Source organism: Tympanuchus pallidicinctus, unplaced genomic scaffold, assembly GCF_026119805.1.
Source record: "Tympanuchus pallidicinctus isolate F22 unplaced genomic scaffold, pur_lepc_1.0 scaffold12, whole genome shotgun sequence".
NCBI classification, from domain to species: Eukaryota; Metazoa; Chordata; class Aves; order Galliformes; family Phasianidae; genus Tympanuchus; species Tympanuchus pallidicinctus.
Window position 1 is genome coordinate 19,066,451 of NW_026294637.1, and position 25,777 is coordinate 19,092,227.

Here is a 25,777-nt window from a genome sequence, read left to right on the forward strand (position 1 = left end):
CCAGGAAGATAAATGGCAGCCAGGCTCCAACAACAGGGGTTTCACGTGGGAAAGGAAGCACGGCAAGCCTGAGCGCTCCCTGGGGCCCAGCCCCTGCAGTCAGCTCTGCCATCAGCTCCAAGTGCTCCGAGCCAAGAGCTTGGAGTGCCCTTCTCACTTTCACAGTGGGATTAAGCCTCGGGAAGGCTCTGCTCTAGGCAGGAGCTCCCACAAGGTGAAGCTGTAGCTAAGAACATTAAAAAAAAGCATCCTAAGTGGCAGCCTGCAGAGGACGTTATTTTAGTTTCAGGCATATTTTTAGGGTTCGATTTTCTCCGAGGGTTTTCAGCCGTGCTGCTGCCAGCCGTGCCTGCGGTCAAGAATGTACATCTTGCCTTTGCTAGAATAAAAATGCTGTCAAACATCTCATTTTCAGAGGGCATCTGGAGGAACGTGACCGAGGCCGCATGGTGACCAGCCCTTCAGAGCCTCCCAGCCCCACACCGTCAGCACAGTGAAGCTGGGAGGAAAACACTCTCAACTCACTAAAATTCAAGTCCATACTCAGTATTTCTTTGGGAAAGGACAAAGCTAGAAACAGGAGCTTTAACAGTAGCAGTACCTGCTTCCTGCAGGATCCAAGTGGGCAGATAAGGCTACATAATTCCAGGGTTCATATCTGAGATGTAGGTTTCCCTGAGCCACTTCTCCCTACAAACCTCAGAAAATCTACATAATAACTTGTTCAGAGCCCAGCTGCTCTGGATGCCCATCATTCAGAATGGAGCCTGACTATTTCTGCAGCAAGCACTGTGTCCTGGTCCCACCAATTCCACTGTCACAGTGAGCCACAGGAGCTTCAAAAATATCACCCACAGATCCCTAAATACTTAAGAAGCATATTTCCAACAAAGGAGATCGATTGCTGATGAAGGAAAAGGTATCTTTTGCCTAGGCAGTCAAACTTGAGGTTTTTAATGCAAAGCCGTTGTGTTGGCCGAGGGTTGGAAAGGTCAAAGGAAGACACTGCTGTGCAGCTGTCCTAGGGGAGGTTTGCAGTCAGAGAAGATGGAAAGCCAAAAAGAGCACAGGGCTCATTCCAAGGACTGAATGATACAACTCAACACTTCAAATACAAACCTCGACCAGTTAATCCCAACTAACACACAGAATAACGTCCAAACAAGGATCTTCTCAATGGCACTAAACACATTAATGCAAGAAAATTCGTATGACACACGCAGGATCTTCTTTGGAAAGAAAAGCAGCACCCTGCAGTGCACTTTGCTTAATGGCTTCCATTGTGCTGCTGAGTGATTTGGCTTGACTCTATGTAAGAGGTCCTGCTCCACCTTACTCTTGTGGAAAGTTTATCAACCCAATAAACAGAGACTGATCACTGCACTGGAATCCATGGACAAATTCTGCTATTTCAGCAGTGCAGCGTCTTGGAAGAAATTCAAGCTGAGCACAGCGAAAACCCAGCACAGCGCTTCGGAGATTAAAGCATCACTGCTGGAATGAGACAAACGCAGACATCAAAGCCAAAATCCAGACTGCTACCACCAGGCTCCAGTGACTCCAACCCCAGGTTTCCCAAAGCACTGAAACTGCGCAGCTCCTGGGGCTGCCACCAAAGGGACCCCAGCCTCACACTGCCCTGCTGGCCTCACGTGGCCAGGAGAATGGCTGACCAAAAAAGCTTGGTGTTTGCTTGAGCTTGGACACGTGGAAGGGAACAGCAACAAACAGCAACCCTCTTGGAGAGAGCTGCAGCTGAACTGGATGCACACCACAAAAGTACACCTCCTAGAAAGTTTCAGTCCAAGGGTCAGAAGAGCATCGTGGTCAGTTCAGGTTGTGCTGTCTTTCTGCCACATGCTTTGTGGCACGACGAACAGCTCTAACAACCCACTGGATATTCTGTGTGCTCTAACCAGCCATGCAGTCAGCCGTGTGAGCCACACAGCCCATCCACAACCGCTTCCAGGGCCAATTACCAACTAGCAAAAGGCAGGCAGATACCAACCGAAGGGTATGCCCAAGGGAAACATTGTGCAGCAACTGCCCTACGCGGCAGGAACAAAGTGGAAACTGTCTGCAGGGGCAAATATGCCCTGATGCGAGAGCCTAGGAATAAACCTAGTACAACAGCACAACCCAAAATACACCCAAAGAAGAGGTGAGGGAGCAAGTACAGAAAGCTATGCGTGACATCCGTGGAGGTGCAAGAACAGAGTCCTTGTACATCAATTCAACAAGAAACAACCACAGGTTGTAACAGGTGAACTGCTAGCTTCCAAATCACCATTTCTTTGCTCCCGTTGGAAACTGGTTTATGTAGCCCTTAGATGTCACGCAGGCAAATGAGGAGTCGAGGTCTTCAATTTCAAGAAAGAATTAAAGTTTCATTGTTTTCTTAAGACCCGTGCAGGTTTCAAAGCTGGGAACTATTATAGAGGGAGACACATCTAAGAAAGCCCAAATGAGACACCCAAAGACAGAGGGAAGGGGAGCACTCTGACATCAAGGAACTGGCTGATGCTGGATGCAGGAAGCATGCGACGAGCAGCACAAACAAGTCCTCTTAAAACTCATCCAGAGCCACAGCAGTGCCTCTGGAGCACGAATGCACAAAAAGTTCTGTGAGATATTAAAGCAGCACTGATGAATAGGATACAGGCTGTCACAAGATTCTCTTCCAGAGCAAAAAGGTTTATTTTTACAAATCACTGAATCAAAATTACATGATAAACAGCATAAATAGCAACTGTGCGAGAGCTGAACATTTATAGCTAAAATTGAACATGTTTCAAACAAATTAAACAAATTGCTTTAGAGTAGTCAACCCACTTAAGCTGATTACACTAATGAGGATCTACCCTTCTCTTAATTTCAAATCAGAATAAAATCCTAGCTGAAACACAAACTTTGCCATCAACATCGACTGGGCCAACAACTCATCTGCTAATCTCTTCAAGCACCCCAGGGCAGCAGGTTTCACTCCACCTCTGCTGGTTAACAGGTTACCCCCCAAGCCATGTTCTGTAGGCTGAAATAACAAAGGCTCATTCTGACTTTCAGGTCTCTGAAGTATCGACTTGAAAAATAATAGTGGAGAAAAATTAAGATCAATTTGTTACTTGGAATAAAGTTACCTTAAAGGTCTTTCAAATATTTGATTGCATACATTTCAGCTTCAGGACTGAAATAAAACTTTAAGTAAAACAATTAGCACACATTGCTTCTCCTTAGCACGTCTGAGTGCAAGCGGGGCAACTCCTACCAACAGTGGGTGAAGCTGAGCTGAGTGCTCTCACTCCCTGCAGTCAGCAGCAGGTACTTTGCCGTGCCCATGACAACACGCTGATGAAAATTTTGGAGTACTCTCAAGGCTGGCTGCATGACACTCAGTGGAGCTGCACTGATTTTGTGCTCGATTTCCATGCACAGGTTCTGGGATGCCCATGACTGCAGATCAGGCTGACCATGGGGATGCAGCTGAAAACCATTCCCTTAAACAGGCTCTCATGTGGCAGCCCCTACCTGGACCTGCAGAGACAGCTCTGAGTAATGTGACAGTGTAAAATGAAATACATATCGTGTACAGCTTTCTGCTAAGACCACTTTGGACTACTGATATTTGAAAGAAAAATGTCCAAACTCATCTAGTGGCCATTCTCTCTCTTCTGCCAGCCTCCAAAATCCCTCTACCAGAGAGAACCAGGGAACATTTTTGCTGTGCAGGTTTCAAAGCCCAGGAATAAAGCTAAAAGCCATAAACTAACTAACCATTGAGAATAAGGCATGGCTTTTGGATGAAAACAACTTGAACCTTCCAGGCTTTCAGTAATGAGCAGGCTGCACTGAGAGCTCCTTACAGCCTAGCGCCCTTCAAGCTTTCATTTCATTTCATTTTCTCTCAAAATCACTTCTTTCCAGTACGGTTATTTATTCACTATGGTTCACTCTGGGTTCAAATGATTAAGAGTAAATTTGTAACTGAACTGAGAACAGGCATTCTTTTAATCCAAACCGCTGCAGCGCAGAATCGTTAACAGTAAGGGCTGAAAGACACCCAGGTCTGGGAGCCCAGGGAAAGGAAGCCAACATACTGCTCCAAAAATACCCTATTTTTTAACCTGGTCATCGCAATTCAGCTGAAAGACTGCAGTAGTCCAGGCTTAGTCCAGGAGCCCAGCACTGCACAAGTCTTCCAGAAGGACGCGGCCCTATGAGCCTTCTTACGCAGATGCTGCTACATTCCCTAACGCTGCTGTTGACTGCGTAATGCCATTTCTTTGCTGGAAGGTCCAGACCCAGGGCTGTGTGGCACAGCATTAAGAACCAGTTTGTAGAACTAGTGAAACCTTTCACTGACACGTGAAACTGAACCATTCCAACCAAAGAGCCTGGGTGATGAGGACAACCCAGTCACCTCCAAGATCCCACCACTCAGATCCAGACGTGAAGAGCATCTTCCACTCACGACGAGTCCTTAGAAGAAGTAATGAAGAGCTTGATCCACCACCAGCGGTCACCAGGCACTCAACACAAGCTCAACCAAGTGCTCTTCACCTCTTCAGGAAATTTAAAATGCTGTGTTTCAATTAAGCTTTTTGTTTTGCCAACGTCTTCGTGCTCCTGAGGTACATCCTTACGGACGTGCAGAGCGCTCTCCTCCTGCTGTCCTGATGGAGGTCGCAGAGGTGACCATCCTTGCTGGGTAATCACAGCTTTGTGTGCCTCCTCACAGCCGGCCTTGGTGCCGGCACTCTCTGCTCTCAGCCCCACTGATTCTGGACATTTCCATACTGCAGAGCTCCAGCCACTCGCCCTGCTACAGATGGCAGCTCTGCAGCCCTTTCACAGTATCATCACAAGCTCCTCTTATCCTTGCAGCTCCCAACATCCTTGTTACCATTTGCTCTGACTGCTGCCAGAAGCTCAGCTCTCTGCCACCAGAATTCTGCAACATCTTTTTCCTGCTTCAGTTGCACTGTGGATCATCCCTTTTCCAGCAAATGCTAAGTGCTTTCATGTAACTGCCCAGCAGGACTCACTGCTTCACTGCAGCAAAGAGCCCATCAGCATCCCCAGAGACTCTGGGGGAAAAAGCAAGAGGAAGCATCCCAAATTTGTACGATAACCAATTCCCTTCCCCCGAGGCTTGCCCAGCAGCTGAGCTTTGGAGGAGAGGAGATGCCACCCTGCACACAGCTGTGTGCCTGCAGACAGGGCTACTCCATCTCCAATGCGTGTCTACAGCAGACTTCAAGACTCTAAATTCATTCCAGAAAGTGAGCAGATTTTGTGCCTTCTCAAGCCATACAGGATGTATTGAACCCCTGCTGTGCTGCGAGTAGCTTGTGTCTGTATCTACCAAAAAAAAAAAGGTACAGGAAAAGGAACAGAAGAAAAACAGACATAGTGAGGACAGAAGGAAGAACATATTTGTTCTCGCTGCTGGTAAAAATCCAAATGATTTTACTTCAGTTACAGAAAAACAATTTTCCCAATTGTTGTGTTATCAAAAGGGGCGGCGTTTCATTCTCCTGGAGTTGCACAAGCTGGTTTCCTGATAACATGACTGGACTCCATTAGACAACTCTTCACACAGATGAAGAAAGAAGCAATTTCAGGGTGCCCAGAGGATGCCCACATTGATACTCACAAAAACCAAATCCAGCTGCGCAGATTTTGGGAAACTGATTTCTGTATTTCATCTCTTTCACTCCAGTCTCTGCACAACTGCTGCATTTGAGGTTGGTAAGCCTGTGCACATTCTGCTGTTCCAGCACTGGGCGCAGCTGGCACACAAGGCACCAGCTTAGCAGGAGAATCAAAACACTGCAGAACATTAGAACAGTTATTTTAAATCACCTCCGAAAGTTCCAGCTGAAGTTAACCATCTGCCTTTTCCCACGTACCTGCACACAGGGACACGGATGGGAGAATAAATCAAAAGGCTTAACATGGTGTAATTATTCCTCTAACCTCATGGTCCCGTCTGCTTTGCTTTTGGGCTTTCTTTGTGTACTCAGCAGAGGCTGTGTCTCTGCTGCAAGGCGTGGGAAGCTGCAGTGCCGCAGCTTTTGAACTGTGTGCAGGTTAAGTGCAGGGTCACAGGCAGCCCACTGACAGCAATGAGATTTGCACAGAAAGCTCTTGAGCAATTAAAACACAGCCACGGTGTGAGGCAGCTTCACGAGCTGCTCTGAAGCTCCTGTACAGCAGGAACAGGTCACAGCCATCTAAACGAGCAGCTCTAGCCCCTGAAGGGGAATTGAGCAGCAGGTTTGGGGTCCTTCATTTTTTAAGAGGAATGAGGATGACCGAGGGTATTTTACCTGAATATGCTTCATTATGCCACATGTACAACCTACAGGATACTTAAGGAAAACTAACAGCACTTCCAGGCTGCAAGAGAACACCCAGCTGCACACAGATCTGACAGAAGCACTGGCAGAAGACGCTGCTTGACTCCAGGGAGATGAAAACTGCTAAGAAAGCAGCAATAATGAGAGCCGTGTGCTGAACCACTTCTGCCATGTGGAGGAACACTTTGGTTCGACTGCACCAGCACCCAGGTGGCCACTGCCCCTCATCTGCTCATCTCCCTTGCTGACTCCTGCCAGCACTGATGCCCAGCCTACCCACGTGCCAGTGATGTACAGTGCAGTTCAGTGGCACTTGAAGCTTACAGCATGCTGGCCAGCTGCAAAGCGAAGTGACACTGCTGCTGCTTCACAGTGGGAACACAGAAGAAATTTGACAGCTGACGTTACAGCTCAGCTACGGCCCACATCTCTGTGCAGAGACCAAGAGGTGCCCCAGCCCCATTGCTACAGCAACGCACTGCCCTGCGCAAGGAGTGGCAGCAGCTGATCCAACTGCATTTGCTTCTTTGATGACGAACCAGAGCAGTCTAATTTATTTGGATAAAGCCTATCAGGCACACAGCCCCAGCTTCAAGTGACCAGGAGATAAACCAGACCTGAGCCACGCAGACCTGCCCACACTGATGCTGCATCAGAGCTGCTTTATCACAGGGCCCAACACAATGCCTGCTAAAAACCCATGGCTCCTGTAGAAGTGTAAACTAGTAGGTGATGGATGCTGAGTCAAACACACGTGTGCTGTCCACAGCAACTCAGGAGGCTGGCATTCATCAGCCCTACTACACAAACCGTCAGAGCGTTTGAAGGATTTGTCAGCTCTGTAGGTAATTGTTACCCACGTAGTCCTTGCAGCCTGATGGAAACCTCCCATCCTCTTCTATTACAGAAAAATCTTCTGGAAAACAAAGTTCAGATGCTTTACAGGACCAACAGCCTCCCCCAGGGACAGCCCATGCTGAGCAGCACTGCTCCATCCCATGTGGAGGCAGTGGCTCATCTCCTTGAGACAGGAGGAAGAGGAGGGTGTTGTGAACAGCAGGCAGGGCAGAGCTTGGAGAATACAAACCACACCTATCAACTACCAGCTGTTCTGAGAGGCAGGCAGCCCCCTACCCTTTGCACCCCATGCTCACCAGTGTGCAACCTCCCTGGCACAGTTTCCTCTTTCTGCCCTGCCACAAACAGAGGATGCTCCTGGGGCTTTGTGACTGCTGCCACAAATACCAGAAGAGCAGGAGACAGAAGAAGACTTCTTGAAATATAAAAAGGAAGCTGCTCATATTCAAATATTAATGGGCCTTGCTTTAATAACATCTGATAGCTTTCAATTGGCAAAGCCTAAATTTAGCCCAAGGAAGTTTTCTGATGTTAAAAGAGCTGTTAAAGTGTACATGTTCAGTAAGCCCTTCCAAGCAAGGGAACCACCACACTCTCAGATAGTGAAGCATTGCCCCTCATTGCTCCACAGCAAGCCTGCTTTCAAAGGCAGGCTGGAGCTGGGGGGGCTGCAACTTTCCACTGTGTTTCATTCTGTAAATCACGAGCTCTGAACTCACAGACCCCACCAGCTCCACATCTCATCAGATGACACAGAAATGCTTGGAACTGTCCACCACATTCTTCAAGGGCACAGCTAACTCTGCTGCGGCCTCCCATGCATTGCGATTTTGTTGCAAAAAATCACTTTTTTATTTGAACGAAACCTTACCTGTCACCACTCCTTGCTGAGGCACCTCAGACCTATCTTCAGTGGCAAGTTTCTTCACAACACCTTGCAAGATTTGAGAATGAAGGAAAAGAGCTTTTGCTTGCTGTTAGAAAACAAACCAACCGCTTAAAAGGAATGCGAGCGTCTGCGCCAGGAATTGAAGCAGGGAACTGTTCAAACATGGGACTGGGATCTGAAGAAGCAAGTTGCTTTTGGTGCAAATGGATGTCAATTTGGTATTACCAGGCAATCTTGCATTAGGCCTCACTTACACAGCCCTGCACTGCTGCAGCTCCTGCGGGGAAAAGCGTTGCAGGCAGGGAGCTCCCCACGAAGCAGCAGGCACGGCAGCACGCTCCTCCACAGCACCTTGTTTACTCCCATCTGCACAAGTCGCTCTGTAATGACCCCTGCCTAATTGCTGCTGAATGGCAGCGTTGTGAAACCGGCACGGAAAGAATTTCTCTCCCGAGACTGGTACACAGGGAGCGTGCAGCAGGACATGGGCAGAGCAAGAGCAACACGGGAAGAGAGAAATGCGCGCAATGTAGGCAGTCCTGAAGAGCAACTCAGGATGCAGAACGGAGCGGCAGGCAGCTACACTGAAAAATAGACATGCAAATATTGACTGAAAGGCTCAGTTATTTACACCACCTTCATTTTTCTTGATCCCGCTTCCTGACAAGTAAACAGACTGCTTCACTCCTGCAAGTTGTGCAACAGAAAAAGGTCCAAAAGTAAACACACAGACTCGGTATTTCATTAGAGGTGAATTTGTTTACAGAGCAAGAACTACAACAAAACTACAGAACCCTTCCACGTTCTATATGTACCAGCACTTCCCTCCCTGGCTCAGTATATTCTGCTGTGACTCATGTGCCGCGTGGGCCGGGAACGCAGCAGAGATGTTCTCTGTTTCCTGGGATTCTCCTGTGTACGACTCCTCTCCAACGCAGCGCTGTGGAGCCGATTCGTGTGCAATCCCCCCGGCCAGCGGCTCCCAGCGCCGGGGAGCAGCACGGCTGGTGTGTGAAAGCAGGAGCGCGTGCTGCAATGAATCACATGTGCCAAGGTGGGACTGCGAGGGCGCGGGGACGGCGTGACTCATCTGCCAGCTGAGAGGGAGCGCAGCTACTGCTGAAGCCAAGCGCTGTGCCGCCCTGCGCACCGCGCGCAGGCAGAAGCTGTCACTATGCAGGAACCTGGGGGCAGAAGGAACCTCCCAAACGTGGGGCTCGTGCAGCTCACATCCCTGATCACCACATGGAGCCACAGACGCTCTGAGGAAAGCTCAGCCCTGCACTGCTGCTGGTCACTGCCGGCAGGCAGCACTTCCTGGCCTCGGTGAATTATTCAGTTGCATAGAAGCAAGAGACCAAAAAGCGGTTTCCTGTGTGCTTGGAGACGTTTTTCAGCCACGATCACATCCTCAGAGAGAGGAATGGGGCTAAGAGCAACATGGGAACGTCACGCAGCAGCGGGCTCCCCACCCCCAAGGAAAGCTGGCTGCACAAACCGAGGGGGCTTTAGGGAAACAGTAGCTCGGGCTTTGCAATGATACATCCATGCACATATCTCAATGACGTTTGCCCCGGCTACTCAGCACAGCAAGGTTTAGAGGAGGAGATAAATCTTGTTGCCCTCCAACCAAAGCTGGACAGCAACAAAGCTTTTGGACAATGCTTGCCTCAAGGGCTGAGCCTTTGGCTTCCATTTCAGGTGAGCTGCATTGCAAGCAAAGGCAGCAGGACCAGGAGAGACCTCAGCTCTGTGGCTGCACAGGAACACAGCAGAGCTTCAGACACCTCTGCAGCACATCAAGCTGTGTGGAATGGCTTCGAGCTGTGTCTCCAGGAGAAATACAGAGGTTCCAAACTCCCCCCGGTCTATAATTCCCGCTGAAGTAATGACTGGTGTTTAAAGATGTCCTAAGACATCTCTACGTCCACTTGTATTAGCCCATCAGCTCCCAGCAACTTAACTACGGCAGGAAACACAGCAGTGCTTTAACTTTTCAAATTCAAAGCACTTTCTAGCAGTGATGAGATCGGGAGGATCCATCTTCCAATACAACAGGCTTGAGCAGTGCCACGTACCCCATCACCATCCCAGATCGTGATCAGAGCAGTCAGTAAACAAGAGAGTCCAGTATCTCCACACCCAGCTGGCTGGAACTGCCAGCAGATACAAAGGAGGAGCTGCTGCAGATTGCTGCCAAAATCCAAGTGACGGGACAGAGATAAAAACATGGCCACATTCTCCTGCCCTAATATCCACATTACACATAGGAAAGAGCAGGTCAATCAAAAGGCTGAAGACTGAGTAAGACTGGGAAATAGAGGCACTATTTTGTTGATTAGAAAAAAAAGAAAAAAAAAAAGAATTCCCAGTAAAAATTTTGGAGAAGTTAAGTCTCCCTGGTAAGTCTGTAGGAGTTTAACCTGAAGGAAAGGTGAGAATGTGGAATTCACCTGAAATAAGACTGAAAAGAACCCTGGGATGCTGCTGTGTGAGCAGGGGGCAGCTGGAGCAGAGCAAATGCTTTGTCCGGAGAGCTGTGATGACCACATCCCCAGAGGCGCCCAAGGCCACATGAAGGCCCTGTGCAGCCTGAGCTGGTGGGAGGCAGCCAGCCCAGGGTAGTGCTGGGGGGGCTTTAAGGTCCCTTCCAACCCAACTCATTCTGGGATTCTACAATATGATTCTTTTATGCCTCCTGGTAAACAGCACAGGAAACACAACCATCTTAAGGAGCTCAGAGCTGGGTCTATTCGGCCATGGTGAAAGTAGCCCCGTTCTGCTCTGCCAACACCAGCCTTCTCCACCCCAGTACTTACAGAGAATCAGACACATCAGCCTGCAAGGAGATGATGCTCCTCCATGCATCATCTTACAAGTAGAAGGGCCTGATGATTCCCTACAGACATAGCAGAGGCAACAGGAGACACAGCAGCACCCTGTCAGGTCAGAGGTGAGCTCGCCTTGTGCCCGAGGTGTGGAAGAAGCAGACCTCGCTGGCTGTACCAGCGCTGAGTTTTGGGAATACCCATCATGCTTGGATGTACGTGGACAGCTGTGCCATTCACATTAATTCACAGGTAGCTGCTATCCAGCATGAAAAAAATAAAATAAAATCAGGGCTGACACAGGCATCCTTGGCACCAGCAGAAGGAGACACGCAGCAGGCAGCCCCGGCCAGAGGCTGGGCAGCAGGATGTCCATGCACATTCATCTGCAGTGTACAACAAAGAACCACTCTGAAAGAGTTTTTTGTTGGCTTGTTTGTTGTTTTCCCCCTTGTTTCACTGCTTACGTTAAGGTATAGCAGTCATACACTATTTTAGGCTGTTAAATATTTAATTCCACAGTGAGACAGAAGAAACAAGCAGATGGTCTCTGCACAGCAGGTCCCTGCCTCTTCATTCAGGGGCAGGAAAGTTAACTGAATAACGAGGAAGAACACATCCTTATTTCCAACAGCTGCCATGTAAACCCTGGTGCTGTGCCAGAGGGTAGAAAAAGAGCTGAGGTCAAACAGAGCAGCTCTTGGGCACTGGCTGCCTCTGCATCCCCACTGGTAAATCAGCTTCTTGTGAACACATCTAATTATACACACCAGAGACGAACTGTATCATTATAGACACTCCACAAGAATGTTCCTATCTGATCCGTGGCAAGCTGGTCCCTTCCACACTAACTTCTATGATTTAGCAGTAATGTACTTCAGAAGAGTTGAAGCTTTTGAAGCAAGGACCTTTCCAGGGAGTGTGGCATTAAAAGCATTGCCGAGATCAATCCAACTATTTCTCTAAAGTCAGCACATATGCAGCACCAGCTTGTTTTTGCAGAGGATCTTCCCCGAATTCTCAGCTTGGTGTGCACATATCAAGAGAAGACTCCATGATCCTGGCAGTCTGGCTCCACTAAAATTTGTTTTGTTAAGCTTCCAGATTTTGTGGAGACAGAGATACGGCTCACATCCTCCACCCTAAACTCCTGGCCTGTTTGCACCTGTTTCAGCAAAACACAAGAGCTTCTAATGGCATCCAACAGGTTGGCGGAGCAGAGTTTGTGATCCTGTGGGACCACACAGAGGAAGAAAGAGAAGTCATGTCCTTCAGTTCTCCTAACACACTCTTGGCAATAAAAACAAAAGTTGAGATGGCAGTTATCCCCCCATGGAACGATGAGAACAGATCCTAAAGGCAAGATTCCCATGTCTGTTCCACCAGCATGCAAAGGACCAGGCAAGGCAGAAATCTGGGTGAATGTTGTAGGATGAAGGTTTAAATTCGTAAGATTGTTTTCTCCTGCTTGACAGGAAATGAGCTATAGTAAAACAAACAAAACACCTTCATGTAAGCACAGTAAAGCCCCCTACATTCCATCGGTTTACAAATTTCTCAGTAATATCTTTAAAGAGAGGTAGAAAGCTGGAAAGTGGAGAAAAAGCGTATTGGGATTTGAGCCCACCAAGAGAGTCACTCACTGGGTATGCTGATGCAAGCATCAACAAAACTCAATCAGGGAAGGAAAGGTGGAGTTAGATGTCTCACAGTGTGAACCTGTGTTTGACATACTCACTTACAAAGGCCACAGCAGAAATGCACTAAGTCTCAAAAGCACAGGGAGCTGGAGTTAAGTGCTGATGGCATTAACCTATCAGCTTTGTGTGCAACAGGATGCAAATACCAGAATACAAAGTGCACAGACAAGAGCACCGTATTTCAGTGATAAGTTCTGTTTAAAAAAAAAATAAAACAACAAGAAACAAAACATCACTTCAGTATTTCCAATAGTAATAGCTCACATTGCTCCTACTACCAGAATTTGCATGCTAAAAGAGGAAAAAAGTCATTAAAAAGTGCAATAGCATCTCAGCCACCAGAGGACAAAATTCAGGAAACTAATTAGAAGAACTAACTCAACAAGCAAAATAAAGCTGCGTGATGACTGCTCAGGTCCCACGTAGCATGAACTCAGAGCAGGTCTTTCACTTTCTTCAACTTGGTATTTTGTTGGCGGTGTGAGAGCACATCCTCTGCAAGAGGAAGCTGTGCCATCCAGGCTAAACGGCACAAAAAATCAGGAGTGTAAGAAAAACAACAATCCTCACTAACACAGTAATCATTTTACTAATGAGAGATTCTAGGTCTGAACGATTATCCAATTATTACCGCGATATTCTGACCAAAACTTCTCCAAAAGCACGTGTGGGAATAAAATAATCTGCCCCAATCCCACAGAATCACAGGGGTTGGGAGGGATCTCAAGAGATCATTGAGTCCAAGCCCCTGCTAAAGCAGCTCCTACAACAGGTCACACAGGTCGGTGCCCAGACGGATCTTGAATATGTCCACGGAAGGAAACTGCACCACCTCTCCGGGCAGCCCGTTCCAGCGCTCCGCCACCCTTACCATAAAGCAGTTCTGCATGGCACTGCAGAGCTCCCTGCGTTCAAGCTCTAGGCCGCTGCTCCTTGTCCTGTCACTGCACACAGCCAAGAAGAGCCTGGCCTCACCCATTTGCCTCCCACCTCCCTTCACATATTTACAAATATTTATCAGATCCCCTCTCAGTTTTCTTTCCCCCATGCTGAACAGACCCAGGTCACTCCACCTTTCCTCATTAGGGAGACGCTCCATGCCCTCCAGCATCAGGAAATCAGGAAATTCTTGTCAGAGATGCACAACACACACGATGGTAACGTTTGACTGCATAAAGAAATTACAAACCTCCTATAAGCTTAAGGCAGGCTTACTTACCTGCACTTCCAAGCTGTTTGTAAAATCTGTATTCTAAATGGAGTTGTGGTGCACGTGATTTTATTGGTTCCTACAAGAGAAGAAAAAAATGCCACCTGAAATATTTTGACTGAAAAAGGTACTTAAAGTTCTGTGACCATAAAGACTGCTTCACGTTTCAAGATAAAACGCCTTAGGAGTCTAACAATAGACTTCATCATTAGACATCATTTAAATAAACACAGAACGGAAAGTAAAAGCAGGAAGACTTGCAGTATGCACTCTGGAGGAACTTTGCTGGAAGCGCAATAACTTCCTTGTTAAAGAGAAACTGAAAACAGAGCTCATCCATGGACGTGACATTCAAAACTCGTCCATCAAAGCTGCTGATCCTTGCAGGACGACGCTGACCAGGCAGGACAGAGGCAGGAAAGTCATGGCTGAGAAAGGTTAAGCCACAAGTTGAGCCTATGGACTTACGTCTGCCCACAGTGCTGTTGGTCACTAACCTGCATTTCTGTGACACAGTGAGTCATATGCCGTGCCTGGAGTTGCATAAAGGCGTAGCACAGCAGCAAGCTCAGCAGAGATCTGATAGAAACACAGGAGCAAGGCTCCTCCTTCACTGGCAGGTGCCATTCAAACATTTTCAAGCACTCAAGAATATTCTGTTTTTACACACGGGATAAAAAAAATGGATAAGCCTGCAACGCACCCAAACCAGCACATCTCTCAACTGCCACTTCACGCACAAAACTTAATGCCTACGATCTACAATGCATTAACATGCATGATTACAGAGCTTCTAAAAAATATGAGCTTAACATGGAGAGGATTAAGAGACTTGAGTAATTACATTTTCCATAGAACTGCACCTGGGGTAGCCAATGATGCGGACTGTTCCAGCCTCAGCTTATGCTGCTGTTCTCTTCTGTACAAGAAGACAAATGCTGCGTGCACAAACCACATGAAATCCATCCAATGGCACCAGCACCAGTCTGAATCTCAAACACTTGCTGAAAAGCCCCAAAGCACTGCTACACATCAGCTCCATGAGTTACAGGAGGATGCTCAATGGAGTCAGGAGCTTGTGCTGGCACCTTCAGCATGCTCAACTGGCTCTTCAGCCTGCACAGGAGACTTGAAGCTTCAGCAGATCCCTGTCTTATTTCGTTTAAGATTAATGCCCACGTTTGCTACAAATTTCACCTTAAAGACTTCAAGTCAAAGAGCCATTTTTGTACAGGAATTCAGCCAAGAGGCCTTCCAGCCAAGCTGTTCAGCACTTGTTCAAGTTATTCCCTCTGTAGCCAGCAAGGGGAATATCACTCCTGACTGCTTCTCGACTATGCCATTTACAAGGTTCAGCAGTGCAATACGGCCAACTACTTAAAAAACACTTCAAAAACCTTCACTGAAGGCAAATACAAAGAAACACAAAGCCCATTGCTACACAAGCCACAGTTAAGTGAAAATAACTGCCAACGTCAGTTTAAGACTTCAGAGACCTCCACAGCAAAGGGATTTAGGGCAACAGGAACTCAAGTCTATTCAGTGTGCAGTTCATCTGTTCCAGCAGGCAGAGGGACTAATGTGTGAGGACATGAGGCTGCTTGTGACAAGCAGGGCGAGACATGCCTGAGCCTCTCTGCATCAGGAGCAGCTCTGGACACTCGCCCACCACGGCAGCTTCCAAGCAGATCGCAGCACAGCAGATGGTTGTTCTGCAGGCCAAGGGCTTAGGGGTGCTGGCAGATGCTGCATTTGTGCTGAAAAGCAGGGAATTGCTGCTGCCTAGCATATAAAACCCACGGCTCAAACCGACAGGCAGCAGCAGCAGCTTGGTAGAAACTCCTGCCACGTGCAAGTCAGCATTAAAAGCCCTCAATAGTTTAAGCCAACAAACACAGCTAACGCACGGCACGGCAGCTCCAAAGGACCTCAGGCTGAGAGCAGGAGCTGCACGGGGACCCACGGTGTCAGAGCACAGGCAGTGCTCCCCGCTCACCGAGGTGCAGCACACCTCGCAAATCCGCACCCCAAAGACAAACCAACAGAGGTTAGCACAGAACGTCACAGCATTTTCTGATCAACCCTTTGGCATCTGCAGAGTAATTCTCTAATTTGCCCTCCATTCATCTTCAACAAGAGGAACAAAATGCTGAGACAGCAGGGCTGCAGTGCAGGAGAATCTCAAGCAGCTCAAAGGATTTGAAGTAGAGTTTTGAGTTGGAAAAAGTAGGAAATGTTGCCTTCAGCGCAGCAAAGTCGGACACTAGTCTGCAGATTACCTGAAGGATACAGAATATCTTTGGAAATTTATCAAGTTGCTACAAAAAAGTTAAAAACAAGAAGAAAAATGCAAGTATTCCCAAGGGAGGAAAGGAAAACTATTTACAACAGTTCTTAGTCTCAAGCTTCCCTGGCTTTTTTGTTCCCCAAGAAAATTACATGATTTAATCTATCTTGGTAAACACAATATAATTTAGAAAAACATTTGAAAAGCTGGAAGATTTCTTTTGTCCAAGTCTCAGAAAGGCACACAGACAACAGCACTAAGTCAATTTGTTCATTAATTCCTTGCATCACATTATCCGGATCTGAAGTAGGGCTGCCTCAAAGCTCTGCCTGTCGAAAGAAGCACTTCTTCCCTTTGTATCTTTGAAAGCCAAATCAAATTAGAAGCATTATCGATTCAATGGCACAGCCAGTCTGCTCGCACAAGTGCATTTTCTGTTGTCAGATCTGCCCACAAAGAAAGCTACACAACAAGCGCCGGCCCTTCCTCCCGGTCTGGCTCCATCCCCAAACATCCTGCAGCTGTTATTCAGTTATTTTAGGGAATATCTTCTGATATTTGCCAGCACGCTTCAAAACGAGTCCCTCCTGCAACGTGCTAATTATTTTTCCATCTACTCTGCACCATATAAAGGGAACACCAGAGATGTAGGATCTGCGGCATCTGAACACGAATCAGAATTAATGCACCAAGTCCATCTTGATCTTCTGTAACACCAATGACTCCTGTCATTTTGCCAGACACGGGCTGGGAAAACAGGCACGCTTGCTGCTCATGTCAAATCAGCATTACAACTTTAACTTCAAATTCTAGGGTTTGGATCTGTGATTAAAGAGCACAGAGATGAGAAAAGAGCACTGCGTATTTTCAGCAAAACCCCAAGCAACTAATGAAAGTTTTAGTTTACAGGCAGAAAAAGTGAAGGCACTGACTCCTGGGGTGACTTCAGAAATCTGGCAGAGAGTTAGAGAGCTTCCCCACGCCCAGGACTCCTGCTAACAAAGGTGGCTGCGTGTCCTTGGATGTCTGAGTCCGTGAGGGGAAGGCCTGACCTTGGCTGGATTGGAGCTCGCTTTGCTTGTTGCATTCACATGGTCACAACCTGGAGAATCAACGGGAATTCAGAGCAGAACAGCTCAGCCCTGGGGCTTGGAAGGGGTGACAGACCTCCACCAGGGCCGTCCCGTCAGGAAGGAGGTGATCACAGCTTCTGACAGACCAGAAACACACAGCAAGAGAAGGACTGGGAGCTGCTCTTTTTCAGAGCTCTGCAAGAACTTCTCTGTTCATCTCCATTCACCTGGCTGGGATTGAGCACGCCAAGTGGGGAAGCTGCTTTTTCCTCTCGGTTTCTAGCACTAGGTACAATGCATTTCAAAATACCCAAAGCTTCCACTTACCAGTTTGATCGCTACATATTCGTTGGTGTAGAGATTTTTGCCTGTGAAGAAAGAAAGACATCTTTTAGTTGCACAATAGAGACAACGCTGAGGAGTGCCATCGGCTGCAGAGATCTGGCTTCTCAACTACCCTCTCAAATTCAAATTCATGCCTCCAACACAGTGCAAATCTCAAAACCAGGGCAGGCGCTACCTTTCATTCAGCATAAGGTAACTGTGTTTTATGGCAGCACTTCTGTTTGGTACATCTGAGGAGATATCCCAGGCACACTTGTTCTCTGCATTATCATTAAAAAAAAAAAAAAGGGGGGGGGGGGGAAAGAGTTGATTCTGCTGGACAAAAAGCAACTTCATGCTGCGATCTATAGGGAGTTTCACCAGCGCAGTTGTGCAGCGTGTCAAAGAGATTGCTACAAGGAGGCAAAGAAAAGAACTTGTGTACCAACAGAGCTTTCATTTCTTCCTCTACAAACAGGCAGGCAGTGTATGCAAAACGCCTTCTTCGGGGCAGCAGCACAAAGGCAGTCCTCCTCATGGAATAACGCCCTCAGCTCAGCGCAGGAGCAGCAGAGCACACGGCTGCTCCCAGGAGTAACACAGCACTGAGAACAAAAGTCATTCCTGTGACCCCCAGCACGCAGCAGTGCTTGGTCTGACACAGCCCTGGGGAGGAGGAATGCCAAGCCCTAGGATGGGTTTAACTAGGCAAGCACACTGCCTTACCCTCACCCTTACAACACTTTTTTTGTTGTTGTTTGTTTGAAGGAGACCCCATCATTTCTTTAGATCTGTCATTAAAAGCTGGTGAAAGTCAGCTGTGCGGATGCATGGGGAATGTGCAAACACTGGGAGGTGGCACAGCCTGGAGGAGCCTGGGGACAGAAGCAGCAGACAAGCAGGTGGCAGGACAAAGAGCAGCACCTTCCCAGACGGTAAGGACCCTGGCCTGATGCTACCCAAGGGCTAGCAGGGGGAAATCTGCTCAGGCATTAAGAGAAGGCAGCCTAAATACACTTGGTTATCTGCTCCCTGCTAGCAACCAGAAATGAGTCACATCAGCAGCTCCAGCTGTAGCTCGCCCACAGACATTTCTCCCTCCCCACTCCCAGGGGATTGAACTCACATTGAGAAGCACGATTTGAGGACGCTGGGCCATAACAGGGGAAGCTCCAGCCCAAGTAATGAGAAAGTCATGTGCTTTAAACTGCAAGACAGTTTTGATAAGGCCGTTCCCAGCTAATGCAATCGAGATGATCCAACTAACTTTTGTGGTAACAAAAGCCCCTCAAGTTCAGGCAAAGCTTTTGATGGGGCAGCAATAAAGTCCATGCCTCAGTTTTGAGCTGTTCCACATCCAATGAAGATCTACACATCCTAATGAGGAGCGAGTTGTTAAGTCACCAGCGCTCACACAGGAAGCCTTGCAGTGCGCGTTTCCCTAGCAAAAAAATGGCTCAGAGCGTGGATCCACCTCTAAGCCACTCTTACCTACCCCACTGCTGAGATTCCAGGCTGAATGTGGCTCTGGGCAGCCTGCTCTGGTGGTTGGCAACATAGCAGGGGGGTTGGAACTAGATGGTCGTTGTGGTCCCTTTCAACCCAGGCCGTTCTATGATGCTACGATCTTTGGCCAACCCAAGCACGTCTCAGACCAACCCCTGACTTCAGAACACTATGCAACTTCTCCAGGTATGGCCCTTCTCTTTGGTGCAGTAGCTTATTGAGGGGATAGAACCAGCAGACAGGGACAACTCCCCAAACATTGTTTCAGTCTTCCCTCAAACCAGGAAAAAAGCTACTTTCACTTTTTTAATGTAGAGTTTTGGAAGTGCCAGGTTATGTTTGCACTGGAGCAAAAAGATCTGGGCTCCACTCTTTCCATGGTTCAGATGTTAAGTAAATACAGACGTGATAGCCAGTGCACTGAACCTGCCTATGGGTTGTAAAACCTCAGAGGTTTTTCCAGTGAAGATGGCAAAAATCCAGTTGGTTACTGCGTGAGTCAGCCTGAGGAGTTCAGCCTCAGAGCCTGTGCAGCCTGTCCAAAGAACAGCCATAGGATAACATCATTTCAGCTCACTGTGGTCCAGGTGCTGATGTTTGTGCACATCTCCTTCTCATCTCAGCCTGCCATCCCACTGCTCTGCTCCCATGTGACAAACAGCTTCAAGAAAGTAACATCCCTGGGGCTATCTCTATTTGCAGCAAGAGATCAACGCTGAGCAGCTAACCCGACACTCACAGAACAGCTTCCCTCCCCCAAACCACGCAAAAAGAAGAGGGCATGTCATTCATCTTTGCAGGACAAAGCTGTTATCAGAGACTTGTTTGCTCATATTGTGGAAAAGCTGCTTCGCCTTTCCCACAGCACAACCCAGCAATAATTATCATCACATCTGTGCGATAGGAAGATCCAATAATTAACCAAAGAGGAGTTCTTAAAGCTATAGTGGCTGCAAAAAGTAGTAAGTTTTATAAAATGCAGAGCTTCTACGCAGACTTCATGCCTAATTGCCATTATCTGCATCTATATGTGTCTGTTACCCAAACGCAGCTGCTACAGCACACTTGGTTAATGCAGATCAACAAAACAGCGCACCAAAAATACCTCTACCCCCAGTGAAAATCAACAAAACAAGGAGCACTTGATTAACAGGTGTTGCTTTTTCCCTGGTTGAAACTGAATTTCTGTGTAAACTGATGTTTTCAGAAGTGAAATCTCTTGTCAGAGATCCAGTCAGAAATCCAGTGTCTCCTGGAACAAAACACAACAAAACAGGACTGCGAAGACGAAAAATCAGACTTTGGGCTCCAGCTGAACAAAAGCAGGAAGCGTTTACCTGGGGGATCCCATAAAGCTGCTGAGCACCCGGTGCTGTTTGGATTACAAAGCAATTCCACGGCTCTTCCCACAGGGCCATTTGCGATTGGGAGTTGGTTGGAAACGCGACGCCGCTATGCAAGCTGTGTTACTATAAGGATCCAGACTGCACTACCATCTGCTGACTGCACTACCTTCTGCTGCCAGCAATGCTCATTCACATTCAGGAAGTTGGGAAGTTCTGTCCCTCCTACCATTTCTTTCTGCCTTTGGAGCACCATCTCGGCTCTTGCAAATCAATAAAACTGATGCAGCGCTGAAACCAAGCCTACCCATTCACCAAGGCAGATCGTAAATTAGTTAGCCTTCATCCTGGAAGAAGTGGCACATCTTACGGATGCCACAAACCATGCAGTGAAAGATGAATCACACACAGATTCAGAACAGGAATCTACACAGAGGCTCTCAGCAGTTAAGTATTCTTGAGGCAACCACCTCAGTTCATCTATGGTCCCTCCTACCTCACGTGCAGACTATTTCAATTCTAAACGCATACCGAGTTTTGGGCAAATGGTATTTGTGTCAGACAGCCTGCTTTCAGCACCTTCCAGTTTATTAGCACTGCAAACCACCTTGTTCAGCAAAAATAAGGGAAATGCAGCTGTTCTAAGTCAAGACCACTGCAAGCTGCTGCTTCTGATCTGAAAAAGCCACTCCAAAACCACACACTGGGAGCTCAGAAGCATGTAATTAAAAACACCGTCTGCTTCCCCCACCTCATTTCAGACCCAACCAAATGCATCTTTTGTCTGAGATGACTTACGAGCCCAGTGCACTGCACTCCGCAAGGCCATCTGTCTGGGCGACCAGCTGCAAGGCACGCAGTTAGCAGACCAGTGGACCAAGGGAAAAAAACAAACAACCGAGGGCTGCTGGGTTGGTTCAGCTGCCACAATGCAGCAGCCATATGGCCGCTCCACTCATCGCCAGGGAGTCAAACGCAGTGAGACAGATCAGGGAGCGGGAGAAGGGGCAGAAACTGGGGCGCTGTGACTAGTGAGGGTCATGGAGCAGGGAGGATGCAGCTGAATGCTGGGAAGGAGGGCACACTGACGCTTGGTAGGGCATCCTAACTTGAAGAGGAGAGACTGAGAGCAAGATTTAGCAATCCAGACAGTTAGGAATATTTTTCACCTTAGGCAAGACATTCAGTGTTGAGAACGGTCTTCGTTGTTGGGATTGTTCAGAATTTGCATCTCTGGCCTCTCCAATGTATTCCCTTTGACTTTATGCAAATCAGAATAACGCAAATAAGAACAACGCGTTACATCTTCTGAGTCAGAAGCTTCAGGTAAGGTAGCTCGGCACTCGGCAAACAAGGACAAGTGCTTGCTTTTCTCAAGCCAGGGTAAGCTTTTACATATTTATATTCCAGTGGTGAAATGCTAATCTGAGTAATGCAGGCCACTAAAACTGCTACTCCTTACCTAGTCTGAGCTCGCCAAAGTTCCCACACCCAATCTTCTTGCCCACTCTGAAGTTGGGTCCCACCATAAGAACACCAGAAGACGCAGATGAGCTCGGCCGGGAGCCGTGACTGCTCCTCCCTGGCATCCCTTTCGTCGTCCGCTGCCTTTCATCCTTTTCCCTATTGGGATGGTCCATGATCTTAGTAAAGCACCTCTGCCAGCAAGCTGGCAGAAAGGGAGGTGAGCGTGCACTCTTCTCCTTGGAACAGAAATCTATATATAATCCAAAGGTATCTCAGTCAGGATCCAAGAGTATCGTGGAAATGCATGGAGTTCTTTTGGCACCGTATCCAGTTTCTTAATGCATCATTATGAAGTACCAACCAGTCGATTGTGATCTTGAGGACTCAAGGCAAGCTGCTTTTGGTTTCTCACCTGGGGAAAAGAAAAATGATAAGTAACATAAAAATCATTATTTTAAAACAGAAAGCAAAAGTGCACAACATGGCAAACCTCCAGCATCTTCTGGAGCTATTTAGCTCTTGAGGAAATTAACAGCTCCGTAGGAACTTTATCATTTCTTAACAATTTCTGATTAAGAACATCACGATAAGAAGTGCTGCCCGTCCACCGCTTGCTATTGGAGTTAGCAGGACTGGCACCACATATTTAAAGTTATTTCCAGGTGGAAACTGCATGGCAATCGTGCCTTATCTTTCAAGCCACTGGGAAGTGTAAAGTACAAAGAGAAATCAAACATCTGTGAACTATCACACAAGCAATATAAAGAACAGAAAGCAGCAAAGGTGCCAAGAGAAAAATACCCTTACGTGCTTATAGCTACAGGCATCTACCACACTGAAGAGTCAAATTCTACTTTACAACTCTTAAAGATAACCCCCAACATATTTGCTGATTGAAATCAGCATATTTGACAGATGACCAAAGAGTGGATAGAGGCAACATTATTTAAAAAAAGCTACAAATTTGCCAAGAGCTGTCTGAGCATACAGACCACTGCTGTAACATATCCACGGAAAGAAGAATTCTCTTCTGCGGCCAGATGAAACTCCTACCACTCAAAAGGGAAACCCTAAAGTCTCTGCAGCACAGCACCAGCAGTGGCGGGCAACCCCAGATGCTCAGCAGGACGAGCAGAAGCAGCATGCTGGGGGGTTGTAGTGCAGTTCTTAAACAAGAAATTGCTACTACAATGAGCACACCTGGAAAAGTCCTCCACCTCACAGGACCTACACACACACTGGTTGAGTTCCTTTACAAGACATCAGTGAACTGCAAGTTCTCCAGAGGCGATACCTGAATGACTTTGGAAACAAGGCCTGTGCCCTACTTCTGTGCGCATGGTGAAGTTCCATTGTTTGTATGAAGGCTGGGAAACACCACCAAGGTGAGCAGAGACACTGCATGAAAGCAGCCAGCAAGAGTCATAGTAGGAGCACATCAGCAATAGAACGCTGCCAGGTACACCCAATAATCCAACAGTATTTATGAGGGTTCAAAAGTTACTAAGGAAACAGGCTCAGTCCTCCTGCAGTAATAATACCTTGGTTGCTCTAAGAGTAATGTCTTCTATTTACTTCAGTAGAATCACAGACTCATGGCCTGGGTTGAAAAGGACACAATGCTCATGTAGTTCCAACCCCCTGCTGTGTGCAGGTCACCAACCAGCAGCCCAGGCTGCCCAGAGCCACATCCAGCCTGGCCCTGAATGCCTGCAGGGATGGGGCATCCGCAGCCTCCTTGGGCAGCCTGTTCAGGTGTGCAGCTCCAGGAACTACAGCAGATATAAAGAGCACAGTAACACAGACTTCCAACACTCTCAGCCATTAGCTGTGCACTTTTGGCAGGAGTGAATGAGAACCCGCACACCCTACCTGTAAAAGCCCGCACCAGCAGAGGTGGCCCACTGTTTCACAGCTGCTGTGACAGTATCATTACCAGGAAAATGCTGCCCACACAGCCCATTCTGAACAGATGGAAGTCAGAATGCACCAAGTCCAGACTATACGGTGGGTGCGGTAGAACAGTGCAGCCAAGATCAGCAACGCATTCACAGTCTTTAAACTGGAAGGAGGCCTGGTGCCATCGTGCTGCAAGAGAAAGCTCGACTTCTCCTCTGCCTCCTCCAGCAAGTCTGAGCCTTCAGCTCAGTCAGTTCCCTGACGCTGAGATCAGAGTTGATACTTTGTCCAGGCTGCAGGAAATCCAGAAGGGTCACTCCTTTTCTAGAAGACAGGGCATGGAGGAATTCAATTCCACCCTTTGCTCCATCTGCACTTCCATGTCAGACACCATTCTGTCAGCGCCCCTCTGCTGACACCTGTCACAGCAACAACACGTGATGGAAAAATGGTGAGAAGGCTCAGCTTCTACTGCCACAGCACCCACGTCAGCCTCTGACATCATGGGCCAGCATCGCCAAACAAGAGGCACGACTTTCAGAGCAGCCCTCATACATCAGAAGGCTATTTTTCAGAGAATTTAGCAGTGTTTTTCTTGGCTGTTTCATGAGATGAAGCCAACCCACCTACTTCCGGCCCTCCAACACTAAAAGACAGGAGTTATTACCCATTCACAGAGCAGTGGAGCAGAACAAAAGCATTAACTCCTTTGAAATATGAGTACGTTCTCCCTAACCTTCAATTGTGGTATACATTTGTTTCTTGAAACTCTTGTTTTGATCTGAGGCATCTGTACACAAGGCAGAAGTCACTCACGAGAGATGCAGAGCACGCGGGCAGCAAGCTAACAGTTGGTAATCCCAGCTTCTGAACACTGAACTAATCTTTAGCACAACCCCAACCTTCTCTGTTGCCATTAGCAGTTCCACAGGATGGCAGAAAAGAAAGCACAGCTCTCCAGAGTGTGAGCTCCCTCCCTAGATCTGAAAAGTTTCTGCAAAAGAGCCAAGACTAAATCAAGTTGACATGCAACTTTAACAACACTTTGTAATTATTCCACACTGCTTTTGTCCTTGTGTTGCTGGGGGGCTCCTATACAGACAGGAGGTTTGCAGGACCTTTAGGAAGACAAGCCTTCCTAAGGTGCTGGTTCCTCCACAGTGTATTTGAAAACCTCCAAGATTGAAGAGGAGCCAGTAAGAGCAAATAACCATCCACACAGATCTGCTTCATGCAGGATGAGTGCCACAAATACACCCATCTTTCATTGTGATTTTGCTAACGCTAAGGGCCTTGTTCAGGTTGCACAGGTTACAACCCACAGGACGTGGCAGGTAGCCGTGACTCAGCGGCCTGTGAAAACAGGATGAACTCTCACCATCTCCTTGTTCAAAAGTGCACTGCTGCAGAAAACACCAGGCAGCATGTCTGCAGCAAGCACAGCAGGTATGAAAATCATCGGGTCATCCGAGAACAGTGGCAGCGTGGCCATTCTACACCAAGCAGCACCTAGGAGGACCCCGTGAGTGGGGTTCAAACAGCCCATCACCATCAGCACCACTGGATCGTTAGGAGAGAAGAGCCGGAAATGTTCACCTACAAGAACTGCAATGCTCAGCATTACCAGGCCTCACCTCTACCTCCAATACAAGTAATTCAAGCTTTAATGCTTAAAACATGAATTACCAGGAAGCATTTGACAGAGGCAAGCAGAATGAGACACTTCTTCATCACATAACCCCAACACTCTAAAGCAGCAGCGTTTATTTTGATGACGTGAGTTATCACCATGTCTCAAATCCGCCTGCCTGGGTACGAGGAGTTTTATTTGTTTTGTGACATCAGCTTCCAGAAGCAGGACGACGCTCTCGTATCAGCAGAGCGCAGCAACCAGACCCCACCCCAAGGTGTCCCAGGAAAAGATTTGCTCCAAAAAGCAACCCACAAAGCAACGGATGGTCATTGAAACTCAGGAAGTTTATTTACTTCTGAAAAGAACTCAAATGTGCAAGGATGAAGGTGCGCTTTGAAGGC

At 47.6% G+C, this 25,777-nt stretch overlaps 1 protein-coding gene across 5 annotated transcripts in view; it reads right to left on the reverse strand.

Annotated features, from left to right (window-relative positions):
- CSNK1G1 (casein kinase 1 gamma 1) overlaps positions 1-25,777 on the reverse strand; it is an 87,561-nt gene that overhangs the window by 24,647 nt on the left and 37,137 nt on the right. For all 5 annotated transcript variants that reach the window (XM_052672112.1, XM_052672115.1, XM_052672111.1 and 2 more), the window contains 3 exons: positions 21,840-22,256; positions 17,532-17,572; positions 13,854-13,923 (listed from right to left, as the gene is read on the reverse strand). In XM_052672112.1, coding sequence (XP_052528072.1) covers positions 13,854-13,923; positions 17,532-17,572; positions 21,840-22,017 — 289 coding nt within the window. In that variant the 5' untranslated portion in view covers positions 22,018-22,256. The remainder of the gene's footprint in view (positions 1-13,853; positions 13,924-17,531; positions 17,573-21,839; positions 22,257-25,777) is intronic.